This window comes from Oryx dammah, unplaced genomic scaffold, assembly GCF_014754425.2.
Source record: "Oryx dammah isolate SB20612 unplaced genomic scaffold, SCBI_Odam_1.1 HiC_scaffold_25, whole genome shotgun sequence".
NCBI classification, from domain to species: Eukaryota; Metazoa; Chordata; class Mammalia; order Artiodactyla; family Bovidae; genus Oryx; species Oryx dammah.
Window position 1 is genome coordinate 62768582 of NW_024070209.1, and position 16278 is coordinate 62784859.

Here is a 16278-nt window from a genome sequence, read left to right on the forward strand (position 1 = left end):
CAGTGATTTTGGAGCCCCCAAAAATAAAGTCTGACACTGTTTCCCCATCTATTTCCCTTGAAGTGATGGGACCAGATGCCATGATCTTCGTTTTCTGAATGTTGAGCTTTAGGCCAAATTTTTCACTCTCTACTTTCACTTTCATCAAGAGGCTTTTTAGTTCCTCTTCACTTTCTGCCATAAGGGTGGTGTCATCTGCATATCTGAGGTTATTGATATTTCTCCTGGCAATCTTGATTCCAGCTTGTGTTTCTTCCAGTCCAGCGTTTCTCATAGATGTACTCTGCATAGAAGTTAAATAAGCAGGGTGACAATATACAGCCTTGACGTACTCCTTTTCCTATTTGGAACCAGTCTGTTGTTCCATGTCCAGTTCTAACTGCTGCTTCCTGACCTGCATACAGATTTCTCAAGAGGCAGGTCAGGTGGTCTGGTATTCCCATCTCTTTCAGAATTTTCCAGTTTATTGTGATCCACACAGTCAAAGGCTTTGGCATAGTCAACAAAGCAGAAATAGATGTTTTTCTGGAACTCTCTTGCTTTTTCCATGATCCAGCCATCCTAAATTCTCAAACTTCCAACTATGGCAGTTTTGATTATTTTCCCCCCTCAAATTTTGGCTGTTTGGCTTGTGGCATCTCAGTTCCCTGACCGGGGACTGAACCCCAAGCCACCACAGTGAAAGCACAGAATCCTAGCCACCAGACACCAGGGAACTCCCATATTTTGATCTGTTTTAATATACTTGGTTGCCATTTAAGATTAAATTTAAATAAAGCATTCTTCGTCTTTATAAAGTTTGAAATCTATTGATAAAAGAACAGAGTGAAACTGAGAAGCAGTCTAGTATTATAATACCGAACTGGGGGTTCATCATCCAAGTTTTATTCTTGTCAATACACATGTACAGCAAGTGAAAGGCACAGTTCTAGTTCTCACCTCTCAAATATGATGGCATTTTTAAATAGATTAATGTCATTCATACAATAAATACTTCTGAGTGTAACAAGCACAATATTCAAACACCCATGGTAAAATAATAGCAGGAAAGAGAATAAAGAGCATCTTGGAGGTTATTGGCAAAGTCTTCAAAGAAGTGACAACCGGCTCTGAGAGCATAAGAAGTCTCTTGATTGATTAAAAAGAAAAAAGGCAGGAGCACTATAGAGAGAAACGGAAGTTTAACAGGGCTTCCCAAGAGGCTCAGCGGTAGAGACGCCACCTGCGAATGAACGCGAGTGGGGTTCCACCCCTGGGTTGGGAAGATCCCTACTTCAGTATTCTTGCCTGAAAACGCCCAAGGAACAGAGAGGCCTGGCCTGCCACAGTCCATGAGATCACAGTCAGACACGACTGAGCACGCACACTCGAGTTTAAGAATATGGAATTAATAGTAAATAGCGTCCACTGAATGGATTGCTTACTTTGCTGTGTAGTTGCTAAGTCCTGTCCCACCCTTTGCGACCCCATGGACTATAGCCTGCCAAACTCCTCTGTCCATAGGATTTTCCAGGCAAGAATAATGGAGCGGGTTGCCATTTCCTTTAAGCATACAACCACCCACGGAAGAGCGACTGCTATCCCCGTAAATAGAGGGGGGTAGGCCCAGATCACATAAGTCTTCGTTAGCAGGGCCGTATTTGAAAGTAGGGTTGCCCGATTTCAAAGTCGAGAGCCTGGGTTCAAACAGGTACAACAGAGGTGTGAAGAAGCAATATGGTGCTGCTGGAAGGGAAGTGGTGAGCAGTGAGGCTCACCTAACTAACGGCAAACCCGGACGAGATGGGTTGGACTGGAATCAGGGGGATCTGTATAAATGCACGAATTCATGTGTCTATACCCATCCCAGCTCTGCCCGCTGAAAAGGCCTAGAAGTTTCATTCAATGGTGGGGTTAGTAAGGGTGTCTTTCGTTTCGGCCCTGCCCGCAGGCTTCTCTGTCACATTCCAATGCCCTCTCGCCACAGACCCGTTGTCCTTCATCTGCCTGCAGCCGGAAAACCCCGAACTCCTGCAAAGCCTTAGAAAGCAGGGAAAACCGCCTGCCAGCTCAGCTACTATTACTACCCGCCAAAGGGTCGGGAAAAAGACGCCCACAGGAAGAACCCGGAAGGGCGGCGACCCTAAAGGCGGAGCAGGCGCGGGAGCCGGGCTGGCGCCGTAGGCGGGGCCTCGGGCTCCTTTTTTTCTTATTGGAGAGCACCGCTGCCAGTCTCGGTCTCCTTCCTCCCGTCCCCGCCTCTTCCGCGCAGGCAGTTTGTTAGGTGGCGGGTGAGACCCGGAGGTCACTTCCGGTTGGGGGAGAAAAGTTAGACAGAAGGCGGGGCCGGGAAGAGGGAGGAGGAGGAAGAGGAACGAGACGGACGGTGGGTGCTCTAGGTTGTTCGGCAGCGGCTGCGGCTCCGGCTCTCTTCCGGGAGAACGATGGACAGCCAGGGCAGGAAGGTGGTAGTGTGCGACAACGGCACCGGGGTAAGCGCTCGGCAGGGAGGCTGCAGCGGCCACAGGCCGGGGCCCGGATGTGCGGGGGGCGCGCGGGCCTAAAACGCCCGGAGCTGCACCCCCGGGCCCTCTGCCGCCCGGGCCGAGGGGCGCTGGCCAGCGCTTTCCACCCGCGTGGGTGTGGGGCTCGAGCGGGCTGGACCCCTTAGTAGCCCCGAGCTGGGCACTCCCGCAGCTCGGGGTCAGGACAGCGGGCGAGGCCGGCGATGGATGGGGTTCCCACCTGCTACCGGTCCGGGGCCGGCCCAGCGCTCTAGCCGCAGGAATTTGGCTCGAGGGCTGGAGGGGTAAAAGGCTGGGCTTGTGCGTTGCGAAAGGGCTTCACTCACCAGGGTCGCCGGTGTGTAAAAAGGAAAAAGACCAAGAGGCCTTGCTCTTCCTGTAGAGTTGAAGATACGGAACAGGAGGCAGGAAACGGGTTTAAAGAAAAAAGGGAACTGCTGTCAAGCAATGAACCTCAGTCCTTTCGCAGTGTCTTGAGGCTTTTGTTGTTTTGTTTTCTTGTTTTCTGAGAGAATGGAAGGCCAGATCGGCTGTGCATCATTTACTTTTTGTTCTCCATGCTGGAAATTTGGCCCAGGTGCAGCCCCGAAGAGACCAGTATGTTTCCGTGGTTGATCTTGATCCTTTAAGGCCCAAGTAGTAATTCCACTAACCTTAGGGAAGTTAATCAGTTTGGGTAACCCTCCTCCTTTTTTTCCTTATTGGCAGACTACAGTTAATGTTAGTATTTAAGATCCTAAAATGCAAATAATTGTAAAAATCAGAGTAAAACACTGATTTAGACATTATTTGAAAGTTGTTTCTTTCAGTCGCCCCTCCCCCCAATTAAAAAAAATTTTAGGCAGCAAAGTCAGCAAATTAGAATACAGAACTGTTACTTATTTTGTATGAGTTCCGTAGTGATCACTTCCCCCTGCATTAAAGCAATTTCTAACCATTTTGAAGCTGCAGTATTTTGTCACTTTATCCCCTTCCTTCCATAAATGTAATATATGAATTAAAATAGATTTTGTATGAACTTCAAGACACTTTGGAAACTGGATCGTTGAGGGGAAAAAAGAGCTGATATTCACCGCCATAATACTGCCTTTGATTGAATTTTTACAAGCAGTGATTATACTAGCTTTATCTGAACTAAGTTGAAAATGGATGAGTAAGAAGAGTGGATCATTTAATGCAACGTTCATACAAAATAGCATAGTACTTAAAAAGAGGCAGCTTCCATTTATGTGCATGTTCTTTATTGAAGTTATTTATGTGTCCACAAATGTATATGTGTATGTGAAAGTTTTGAAGGGATTTGTGAGAAATTTATGTTCATCGTGGTTATCCTTGAGACTAGGGAGAAGAGTGAGGTCAGGTGGGAAGGACTTCATGACTCAATTATTGGGAAAATGTTCTTTATTTTTTAACAAACCATGTAATGTTAAACTGTCTTTAAATGAAATTATAAATGTGTTCCTTTTGCAGTTAAAACTCAGTTTAAATGTGCTTTTTTTAAAAAAAATTGGCCTAATTTCCCCCTGTAGTCTCAAATTGACATCTAAATAAATGTAAATCTTCAAAAAAGTTGATACTAATGTATTTTTTGTGTGACTATGCCAGTTTTTTTTTTTTTTACATTGAAGTCAGTTATATTTTAATGGATTCCTCCTCTTTGAAGGACAGAGAAACCAGTTTTTGTAGTATATGTTTTTTCATAATATGCAATTAAAAATCTTTTTTTTTCTTGTTCTTAAGCCTTTTTTTTTTCTTGGCTCTGTAGGGGATCTTAGTTCCCTGGCCAGAGATGGAACCCGTCCCCTTATAGTGGAAGCCCTGGACTGGCAGGGAAGTCCCATAATTAGTTTTATGTTACTGTTTCATTAGCTTGTTAGAAAACTCATTGTATATTTGATTAGCCTTATGTCTAATCTATAATTTAAGAATCTTGTTCCTTAAGACAAAAGATAAGTTATTGTGACATAAGTAGAAAAGTGTAGTTAATTCAAACAAAACCTGTGTAATATTTGACATTGTATTTCTAATTACTTTAAATATCCAGATTTTCTATAGGACATGATTGACTTCATGAAGAAACTCCATGAAGAAAGCTCTGATGTAGTACGTAGTCAGGAATGCTGTGATATTTCTGAAAATTTAGAGAATTAGGAGCCACTTAGAGTCTGTATTTCTTATACTTCATAGTCCTCTTGATTTTATTTAGGTACCTGAAGGTCTAATGATTCCTCTGTGATTAAGAAGATACTAAAATTTAGTTTCTAAAAATTTATGAGAATAGTTGTTATTCTAAAGCAACTTGCCTCTTAACACATTTTAGGTTTTAAAATTATAGGCCATTTGAGAAGTTTTTTTTTTTTTTTAAGCCTCTCTGGCAGGCCCTAAATGGAAAGCCCTAAGGGTGGATAAGTTCTTATGATCACATGCCAGGCTGTGGTCCTGCTCCTGAACCTCTCCAGCTCCCAAGCTGACCAGTGCCTCTGTAGGGCCTCCTAGAGGAGGAAAGCTCATCCGATTCCAATACCTTATGCACTTCATCCTCATAACCATCCAAACCTAAAATGGAGCCTGTGTAAACCGCCACCTAACATAAAGCTGCGGAAAGTGGCCAGATCGGTGAAGATGTGGAGATCTGCTTCGGCTTAGGTGCCTTTCAAGGGTTGGGCCCAGACCCCTGACATTGTGTATTCTTTTGCCAGACTTGGGTGATTTCATCAACGTTGAGTTAGTTTACCAACAGTGAAGACTTTTGGAGTGCTTGCTGCTTGACTAGTATAATTTTTATGGTCCAGTGACACAGAGTAGCTTGTAGTGTTAAGATAGTTACACTTTTTTATTTTAATTGTACTTTTACAATTCACGTTTGTAGTTGATTACAGCTTGCTTTATCAGGCTTAAACAAATTTATATGTTGGATTTAGGAGTGTTTGAAGTAGAACCAAATCAAAAGTAGATTTGGTTTAGCCCTAGAAAATGCTTTGGAATAAACAGAATAAATATTTTGGTGATCTAAGATCAGAGTAATCACTATGCAATTAAATTATTATATCAGTGCCATTTATTTAAAGTAATAAAGGAAAAATACAAATTAAATAAGCCCAAATGAAGCTTTATAAATCCCAGTTTGTTTTTTGAGGGGAGAAAGATACCTTTAGAGCAAATGTACATGGGCTTTTTTTTTTTTTCTTTGAAAGAAAATTATATTGTTCATGTTCTTACCATTTGATGACTCAGTGGGAAGTAAGGGAGCCTGTTTAAACCACAGTGCTATGAAGAGGAAACTATATATGGTAAAGTCTATTTCTTAAACACAGCCCTATTGCACACAGTGAGAGAACTAAGTCATGAGGTCTTAAAATGATTGAAGTAGGGGGAGGTATTTCAGGAATTAAAGTTATGCCAAACAAGTAGTTTAGAAAAGAATATTTTCTTTGTATATTATTACCTTATGGTTTAGATTTTTTAAAAAATACTGGCTCTTTTGCAAGAAAGGAAATGCCAGGTTGTCTGTTGGTTATATATTACTGAGAAATAGATCATTGTAATTATATTCTTGTTATTTTAACTGCTATTGCGTTGACATCTGAAATAATGTGATGTAGTGCAGCTATTGCCATTTTGACCAAACACTAGTTCCCTGTAGGAATGGTAGCACTGGATTACTCTGGCAGCATCTACTTCCAATAAGCTACTGCTTAAGCAGAATAAGTAATTTCATTAATTAGTGATTGCTATCTTTAATTTGAACTAAAAGCCAACTTTCCATTTTTTTAATAATTAAAAAAAATATGTATTTTAGTTAATGTATTTATTTGGTGGCACTAGATTAGTTATGGCACATGGGATTTTTAGTTGCGGCATGTGGAATCTAGTTCCCTGATCCCTGGTCTCCCTGCATTGGGAATGCAGAGTCTTAGCCACTGGACTTCCAGAGAAGTTCCTTCATCTTTTAATGAAGCACAGGAATAGTAGTTCAGAGTTATTTTTATAGTTTTAGGAATTCTTAATTTTTGTCTTCTTACTTTAGGCACTTGGCAAATATGTTGTCCTGTGAAATATGCTCGAACAAGAATTTTACCTCCCCAGCCTCCTGACTGCCTGGTCGGGTCGGGGGATGGAGGGGATGGGACAGACACGACTTGACTTAGGCTCCATCCCAGGCTCCTACTCCCACCTTCACCTAGTGTTAAGATTTCTCAGTTAAATCATTGGTTTACATTTAATACGCTGAAAATTGCCTTTACAAATGTGTAGATTCTTTTTTTCATTCATTTTACAATGTGTTTATTGGAGAAGGCAACGGCACCCCACTCCAGTACTCTTGCCTGGAAAATCCCATGGACGGAGGAGCTTGGTAGGCTGCAGTCCGTGGGGTCGCTGAGAGTTGGACATGACTCAGTGACTTCACTTTTCACTTTCATGCATTGAAGAAGGAAATGGCAACCCACTCCAGTGTTCTTGCCTGGAGAATCCCAGGGAGGGCAGAGCCTGGTGGGCTGCCATCTATGGGGTCGCACAGAGTCGGACACGACTGAAGCAACTTAGCAGCAGCAGTGTGTTTATCTGCTCATTATGTCACTACATAAAAGGTTAATGTGTACATTGTGTTTGATGTTTATATTTGGAATATATGTATAAATTATGACTAAAGCTGATACTTGTCTGGTGGTCATGACATTTTATTTATGTAGAAATTTGAATATAGTGGCATAATGAGAAGAGATTCTCTGGTCTTACATCTGATCTCAGTTCACAAGAAGTGAGCTGGCTTTTGGCTTAAGGACTAGAGAGTTTGATTTAGAAGAGATGAGTGTGAGAGGTTTTTTCCCTTTTAATTTGAATAGACTAGAAAATACTAAGTATTATTCTTTTCCTCTGTGGCAGTTGTTGCTCCAACTCTTTCTGGGTCAGATTGATAAATTTTTTGGGAAGATATTGTGGGAAAATGAACTAACACTTCTGAATTCTGTTAAACACTTTTTTTTAGGGTGGGAAATATATTGTTCTTTACTATCAACCACTATTCAAGTAGAGGTAGGTATGAGCAAGCAGGATATCTATTGCATATGCCATCATATCACACTAACTTCAGCCTTGGAAGGTAATCCAGAAAGAATCTATCATGATGTTTTAGGTTTTAGAAAACCTAGGTTCAGTGGCAAACTGAGCAGGACTAGGTTTTGTGGGTTAGGAAGAAAACCTATTTGAACAGTATATTTTATGTAAATTCTAAAATGTGAACATGAATGAGGGGATATGAATTCAGGTGGTATTGAAAATGTGCAATTTTTAAATTTTAGACAGATTTTTTTCAGACTAGTAGCTTCAGTCTGCTGAAGACATGATTTTAACATATTTTTTTAAAGCACTATTTTTAAAAGACTTGCAGTTATGCATGGCAGAATGTTCTAGGCTATTTATAATTAAATGTGGTTCATCAGTATCATTTCCAACAAGGTTGTCTTTGAAATAGAAAAATTTTGTATTTTAGAGTTAGTCAGAAGTCAGTGAGTTTCAGATTGTTGCTAGCTTTTACTACCATCAAGCAAAACAGTTCCTTGTATGTAACAGCTTTCTGTCCACTTTTGTGTTATTTCTGTCATATGTCACATTCAAGTATTATTTTTCTCCTTAATTCTTCTAAGAGAATGTGGTGCCAAATCCATGGAACAATAGATTGTCTCAATATTAAACATATTCTCTATATTAAAATAATCATAGTATTGTACTCTTGAGTCAGCAGCAAAACTTTGCATTTTTATTGATCAGTTAAATAATACGCACCTAGCATGTGTCAGACACTGTTCTAGGTGCTTGGGATTCATCAGTAGACACAAAAGTGTTTGCACAGTATACTGTACGTTGCACAAAATCTTGTTAAGGGAATGGTAGAGGTTGATGACAGCTCCTCTTATATAGCTTCTTCCTCCCACCCTGAAGTTTTTAACTGCCTTTTCCTTGTAATGGCTGCTCTCAAAAATAAGGCTAAACAGACTGCATTATTGATATAAGCATTAAAAACCCTTTGGTTTTTTTTCAGTTTTACTGTAGTCATTAAATCTCCTAGTGTATCTGTTTCTTATTCATAAAGTGGAAGTATTATTGGAATCAATGCTACATCCTCATTGGAGAAGTACACTATCTAAATATGAACTATGTCACCTGGTGTTACTAAATGTTTCTCTAAATATAAAAATGTAAATAGCCAAAAATGCCTAATAAATGTTTATTTTTACTTGCTGCTGGTCCAGATGCCATTTGATTTCCCCATTTTGGAAAATGGTGTTACTTAAGTGAATTCCCAGACATGAATGAAAGTCTGCTTTCGTTCTGTTCATTTACTGACATTTCTTTTAAAAATCCTTAGCATTCATTGAATGAATCTGTCCCTTCCTTGCTGTGCATCAAGGCAGCAGGTTCCAGCATGCACTGCTCAGCTTAGGTCCCTTGAGGCTTTCCCTAAGCGTTAACCAGTCAAGAAATGGGAACTCCAGGAGTCAGGCCATGAAGGAAACAGGTGGAGGGTATGACAGACGGGGTGATTACTTTGGGTAATTTGAAAGCACCAAAAGTTTAGGATATTATATAAATGCAAACAGTACTTTTCAGATACAGTTTTTAAATGGATAATAGTGTAAATACTTTGACGCTAACCCACTTTTTACTGTTCTTTTCTAGTTTGTGAAGTGTGGATATGCAGGCTCTAACTTTCCAGAACATATCTTCCCAGCTTTGGTTGGAAGACCTATTATCAGATCGACCACCAAAGTGGGAAACATTGAAATCAAGGTAATATTTTATTTATTGATAAATGAGGAGCAAAACCTACTGAAATGTTCTTTGAATTAAGTAGTTTTAAGATGTGATGCCTTGAAAAGCAAAGGAGGAGGGCCGAATTTCTTATATTTTAAATTTTTATCAACACGTGAAGAAAGGTACAGAAACAAAGTAATTTCGTCTGACTTTAAGTATAGCTTGATGCCATTACTCTCCGAATACAATAAAAATAAGATTTTTATGTTGATGTGAATGCTGTATTAGTGACTTAAAGTCCTATAGTATAATTTTAAAAGAAATCAGCCTGGTATTTTTATGTCTTTCAATTCCATATATTTGTCATTCAGTGTTAGTGTCTCTTTGGGAGCTGAAACTTCTTCCATGTTCTCATGGCCTGATATCCCTACATTTTTATATAGCTAGTCAGGAAAAATAGAGTGTGCATCTTATTGGTTCCTTTTTTCACCAGTGTAATAACTGATTTCCACAGTGTGCAGGAGGAAGCTGTGCAAGTCTTTATTTGACCTTGCATCATTTATCTTAGGACCAGGAGAAGGGAGGGAATGTTGTCATTGCCTACATACCGTTTTTAACATGAGACTGGACCTTAATAGAGTTTTATCTTCTATTAAAGGAGGTGGAAATCAAAAGGGAGTTAACAATATTTTAGAAGGGAGAAAAAAAAGAACAATCAAAAGTCAGTGGTTACCACTTGACTTAAAATCTTCAGATCGCCTAGGGATCAGATTAGGTTACACGAAATGTAGTAGAATTTAGAAGCCGTTTTATGAATCATTTGTGAACAGACTAGCATCATTGGTCCTATCTGGACAGTCCTTGACAAGACTTCAGAGAATTTGTTAGGTTGTAAGTTAAGTTACCCGTCTCTGGGACGTTTGTTTGAGGTGTTTAGAAAGCTGGTAATAGATAGTAGACATTTGCTGCTTAAGAGGTCTCTGCTGTTGGGACTAGAGGATTGAGTTACACGATGAATAAAAATACAAACTGAAACTTAGGTTCTGTGATAATTTTTTTAAAGACTTAAAAGAGTGAATGATTCTGGCCTCTGTTTTATTACAGTCAGAAGGGATACTCAATATGAGAGTTTTTGGTTTGGGTTTGTTTTTTTTTTTTTAGTGTCTTTTGGGAATTTTATAGAATCCCATATTCTCTTTTTTGTTAACTCCTTTTGTTCTGATTGAATTCCATCTTAAATGAACTTCAGCTTAAAATTTAGCTAGTAATAGTGATAAGGATACAGTTTTTTAATAATGTTGAAAGGCACTTTTATTCAGTATCAGCCTTTTAGAGAAGAATGGTTTTTTAATATACTTTACGGATAATAACATTTTTGAGGTATTAAGCTACATCACATATAGCTATTTTTATTGTCCAACATAGTCACAAATAATTACCTATATTTTTCACTCCTACTTTTCTTGGTTTTTAAGGGCAAGTGATAGAAATGAGTCTAGGTGACACTCAAATAAGACATTTTTGCTAAGGCATTCCCCAGTAGTATTTGCTTGTATGGTTTGTCAGTCTGTTAAGTTGGTTTACTTCTGTTCTATCTGCTTAATCTTTTTAAGTCTTTCAAGTTAATTTGTTCTTCCAGTAGAAAACAGTGAAAGAAAAGAGAACTGTGTCAAATTTAACTTGACTACTAGAGCTTGGAGAAACACTCTAAACACCCTTTCCCTACTCAGCTAGACCTTTTCTGCTGTTTATTTTCCTTAATTAAGGTACTTAAATTCAGTAACAAATGAAAGAAATTTGACTTTTTTGGAATATTTCAAATTTGGAATATGCCTAGTGGATTGATTTATACTTTTTGTGTCTTGTTACCTAAAATGTGGTAGACTGAAAACTGGAAATTTAAATTGTTTAATGAGTTAACTTTCATTCAGGAGTAATAATTGTCCGTGTTAATTTGGCCCTAATTATTAACTCCGTAAACTGTAGTAGTACTGCATCTGCCTCGACCTAATTTGTCTCTATTGCTTGTATGTTTAAAAATTTCAGTGAGGATTTTATGTAGGCCTTTTCTGACTCTTACTTCTACCTTCTCTCTCTTCACCTTTCTTGACCTGTTGAAGTAGAATAACAAAAAGATGGTAAGTGAGGTTACACACATGCTCTCTGTTTGTTTTCCACTTTTGCTTGGTGGGACAGTAGTTGTTGTTTTGTGTCCCTTTAGTATTGGGGAGGGGGGTGATTCCATATTTTAATTTCTAAGTACTTTGATTTTTAACCTTTTTCATTGCTTCAATTTGGTAGCAACTAATTTAAGTCCTATACTCTCCTGATTGCATACAATGGACCAAACCAGAACTAATTACTAACATAGTTTTGAATTGTTTTCCTTGTGTTTTTTGTAGATGAATGTTATAATTAAAATGGAATGTAGTGTGCATTATGTTAGAAACCAAGTGGCTTTCTTTAGGATATGTGTGATCCAGAAAAGTGGGGTGAAGTTGTTGCATTTGGACCAATTCACTTTACTGACCACTGTTAAATTGAACATTGCCTGTGATAGCCTATATATGTATATATTTGCATCTGGTACAGTATCATACGTGTATTTAATAAACTAGGTAAGATTGTAATGTGCCAATGAACTATAAATAGTAAAGGAGAGAAAAAGAGATTGATTTGTTTCCTGTATTATCCTTGTTTATGGGCAGATTTTACATTACCTGATTATAAATAAGAAAAAGGTCAAAGTCTTGTAAGACTTTGCCATTGACAGTGGATTTTCCCTCTAAATAAATACCATTGTGCCTTTTTCATTTAAACTAGAACTAGACACATCCCAGCAATTGAGTCTTTTATTATATTTTTCTGTGATAGTCTTAAGTTTTTCTGTAGTAGATTTTCTCATTTGTTTTTAATATTATTTGTAAGTAACTTTGACAGAGGTAAATATCAGGCCTTTCTAGTGGTAAGTGTTTTAGCTAGTAACAGTAACTAAACTAGTGGCAAGTTTTCTTTTGAATAAACAAAAACATGGAAAACTGGAAATTATTTCTAAATAAAAGATCATGCATTTGTCTTAAAATCCTAAGGAGATTAAGAAAAGAGAGTACTTGCAGAGAACTCTTTAATGTTTTTTTATGAAATTTCTTTCTAGGAATTTAATTGTGGTTTTAAAGTATATTTGCTCTAATTTCCAATTTGAGGTGACATTATTCAGAATGATTCTTGGCGTATCACAACTACACTGCTTGCTTTTCATAAAATATAAATGCCTTTAAAATGGCATCTCAGACAGTTACTGTAATTTTTCATTTTTTCAGATAATAGGTGATGTCCAGTGATGAGGTGGGTGGTAAATAGGTGATGTCACTTGAGGTCCAGTGATGAGGTGGGTGGTAAAAAAACCAAGGCCTGATCTGACCACTTGTAATTTTGATCTTGAAGATGAAGGCAAGTTCCATAAAACTCTTAGCATTTTCGAGTTTTGGAAATTGAAATGTTCTAGGGAAAACTATGTTTTAGGATTTTTTTGAAATAAAATTTTAGATAAGTTTTTGAATTAAATAGCTTGAGTTATTCAAGAATGTTTGCACTAATTTGACAAGTTAACACTTGTTTTCTTCCATTTTAAATGTCCTGTTTGTTCAGAGGGATGATAAGATACTTGATGCCAGATGTTTCTTTCACTTAATTCTTCATAGTATGTGTGCCCTAGAAGTAGACACATGAATTAGATTAGACATATGTAGGCCCCTATTCTTGCATGGAATAAAAACTAAATAGTCAGATGTAATTAGATCAGATTTATACTAAATTTGTTGAAATACAGTTGTCAATATGTATCAGTGATATAAACCATCTTAATTATCTAACCTATTATTACCTTGTATAACACAAATATACATTCCAGAAAAAAGTAGCTAACATTATATATTAAATTATATTGATGGCCAGAAGTCATATAGATATTTGGAGATATAGATTCCTTCCCCTGACATTTTATTATGAAGTGTTTGGAATACACAGCAAAGTTAAAGGAATTTTACCATGAAACTCATACATCCATCACCTAGATTCTGACATTAATGTTTACTATACTGATATATCACATATCTATCCATTTATCCATCTGTCAGTCCATCTGTGTATCTTGTCTTTCAATGTATTTGAAATTAACGGTATTCTTCTAAGTAATTCAACAAATGCATGTCATTTAGTAGAGTTCTCTAATATAAGATTTTTAGTTTTTCATTTTTATATCAGATCATTCTAAATAGTTAATATTTAAGAAGTTTGAATATTAAGGCATGGTGCATTAATTTTATATGCAATTTAGTTGCAATAGAAACATTTTAGTGAGTATTTCTAGCATCTGCTTTAACTTTGTTTTTCCTTTTTGTTGCTTTCAGTGGATTTTCCAGTGGGTTTTTTTTTTTTTTTTTTTTTGGTTGTTGTTGTCTTTAAATAGAGTCCTCACCCTGATTTCTTTCTTATCTCTTTTTTTAAAAATAATTATTTAAAAAAGGTTTAAAGTCATATGTTTAAACTTCTGTTTTAAAACATCTTAAGATCTTACAGCAAGTAGTAGCTATTTTGATACTAGAATTTTTTTAAAAATTCATCAGTGTGTGTTTAAATCAGGATTATTTAGTATTTCGACTAGCCAATTTTTAAAGTAAGATTTAATTCTGAGACATCGTTAGCTTTATACACATAAAATTTGACTTTTGAAATGTGGGTCATCTTAGGTATGTGCTCGTTGGAGACGAGACTTGTGAGTATTCTGCTTCCTGGGTGATAGCGTAGTTTTCCAGTATTTTACTTTAAGATTGGAAATGTTGCTTATGAGATAATTTTAAAGAAGAATTTCTTCTCTGTATCTTAATTTTTTATATCTCTACAAATTATCTTTCATCTTGATGAGGCACATATTGAAGCTTAATTTCAGTTTTAATTGAGACGTATCTAGGTAGACGTTTGTGAAATTTACAAGTTTGTAGTGCATATATCCATTATTACAGTATAATAATCATTTTATTTTTTGCTTCTCATTATGCTGCATAGTACTACACTTATCATTTTGATATTTAGTAAAAAGAAATGTGCTGCATGCATTGAGCATTTTTCTACGAGTTTTTTTTTCCCCTGATATGCTATCTCACATATCACAGGCCTTATTTTTTGAACATTTGAGCAAAAGAAAGAGATGAAACCTCATACAAACCCTTCCAAAATATGAAAATGTGGGGTTTATTTGTGCTAATGCTCTTCTTTTGGAAACATATTTATTAAAGGTAAGGTCAATTTATTGATTTAAACCACATTGTACATAAAAACTTATTATTCATGATTAAGATTTGCAAGACATTGTTCATGAAAGGAAAGATCAACTTTTTAACTTGTAGAATGAAGAAATTTATCTGAAAGTGCCAGAAATATTAAAATTAATTATTCTCCAGTTTTCCAAAATATAAGAGGATAATTTTCTGATGGTATTTTATGCAAAAATTTGGTCTAAAGCTTTGATATTATAATTTTCTAGGATCTTATGGTTGGTGATGAGGCAAGTGAATTACGCTCGATGTTAGAAGTTAATTACCCTATGGAAAATGGCATAGTACGAAATTGGGATGACATGAAACACCTATGGGACTACACATTTGGACCAGAAAAACTTAACATAGATACCAGGAATTGTAAAATTCTACTCACAGAACCTCCTATGAACCCAACCAAAAACAGAGAGAAGATTGTAGAGGTAAGTTTTTAGATGGGTTGTGCATGTATATGTTTCTGTGATGTGATATTAAAGCAATTTTTTTTATTTTATCTTACCTCTGTTGTTGAGAATAAAGGAAATAAGAGTAATTGTTACTTTCTCCCAGATCCTGTTTATTGAGCACCTAAGTATATGTTAGTCATTATAAGTAGAATATACCAGTAAACAAAGCCAAAATCCTGCTGCTATGAAATTCACCATCTAGCAGGGGAAAATAGACCAAAAAAAAAAAAATGAGTTAGTTGAATGGTTTATTAGAAGATACTAGATGCTAAAGGAGGGGTGGGAAAGAGTAAGGGAGATCAGGCATGAAGGAAGGCTGCATTTTTCATAGGTTGTGGTTGTACGAGTCTGTAAGGTGATGTTTAAACGGAGGGAGTTAGCCAGTAACTAACGGGGAAAAGCATTCCAGGCAAAGGGAGTAACCAATGTAAAGGTCTTGAAATGGGACCAAGCGTGGCATATTAGTCAGCAAGGAAGCCACTGTGGAGAGCAACAGGAGATGAGGTAGGAGAAATAATGGGGCCAGATCATCTGGGGCCTTGTAGGCTCTTACAGGAAATTAGATGTAAACTCTGAGGGAAACGTAGGGCTGTTACAAAGAGGAGCTGTTACAGACTGAGGCTTCTACGGCTGCTGTGTTGAAGGTAGAACATAAGGAGGCAAGGGTAGAAGAAAGACAAGTTTGAAGACTTTTTCAGTTATCTAGACACCAGACAATGATGGTTAGGATTAGGGGTAATAGAGAAGGTAATGAAAAGTGGCCAGATTGTTGCTCTGTTTCGAAGGTAGGGCCAAAATTCGTCCCGATTTCTTAAATACATGTGTTAGAGAGGTAACTGAAAGTTTCACTTGAGCAAAGACTGAGTAGAACAGGATTTGGGAGGGAAATGGATCAGGAGTTCAGTTTTGGACATCCAAGCAAAAATGGTTACATATATAAGGTCAAGTTCAGGAGAAAAGTCTGAGGCTGGAGGTATAAACTTGGGAGTCACGAGGATATAGATAATATAGTTAACCAAAGAAGTGGTAGCAGACAGTGGGGAGAATGCTGAGGGCCAAGGAGATGGGAGGGCTCAGGAAGGGAGGTGGAAACAGTAACGAGGTAGGCAGTTAAAGAGCAAAAAGTCTACATTCTTAATACCTGAGATGGGTGACTTTTCAACAGTTTTCTTTCATTTTGTTATATATGAGGTAGGAAATTTTAATTACTTTGGATTTTATTAGCTTTCCAGATACTGC

The 16278-nt window shown here is 37.3% G+C and overlaps 1 protein-coding gene across 2 annotated transcripts in view; it reads left to right on the forward strand.

Annotated features, from left to right (window-relative positions):
* The first annotated feature begins 646 nt into the window (after positions 1-646).
* The window catches only part of ACTR2 (actin related protein 2), a 40513-nt gene continuing 24881 nt past the window's right edge, over positions 647-16278 (forward strand). The window contains exons 1-4 of one of the 2 annotated variants that reach the window (XM_040224050.1): positions 2276-2471; positions 9183-9293; positions 11381-11395; positions 14800-15015. In XM_040224050.1, coding sequence (XP_040079984.1) covers positions 2424-2471; positions 9183-9293; positions 11381-11395; positions 14800-15015 — 390 coding nt within the window. In that variant the 5' untranslated portion in view covers positions 2276-2423. Of the gene's footprint in view, positions 2472-9182; positions 9294-11380; positions 11396-14799; positions 15016-16278 lie in introns of both variants that reach the window. The other variant, XM_040224051.1, reaches the window with a different exon arrangement.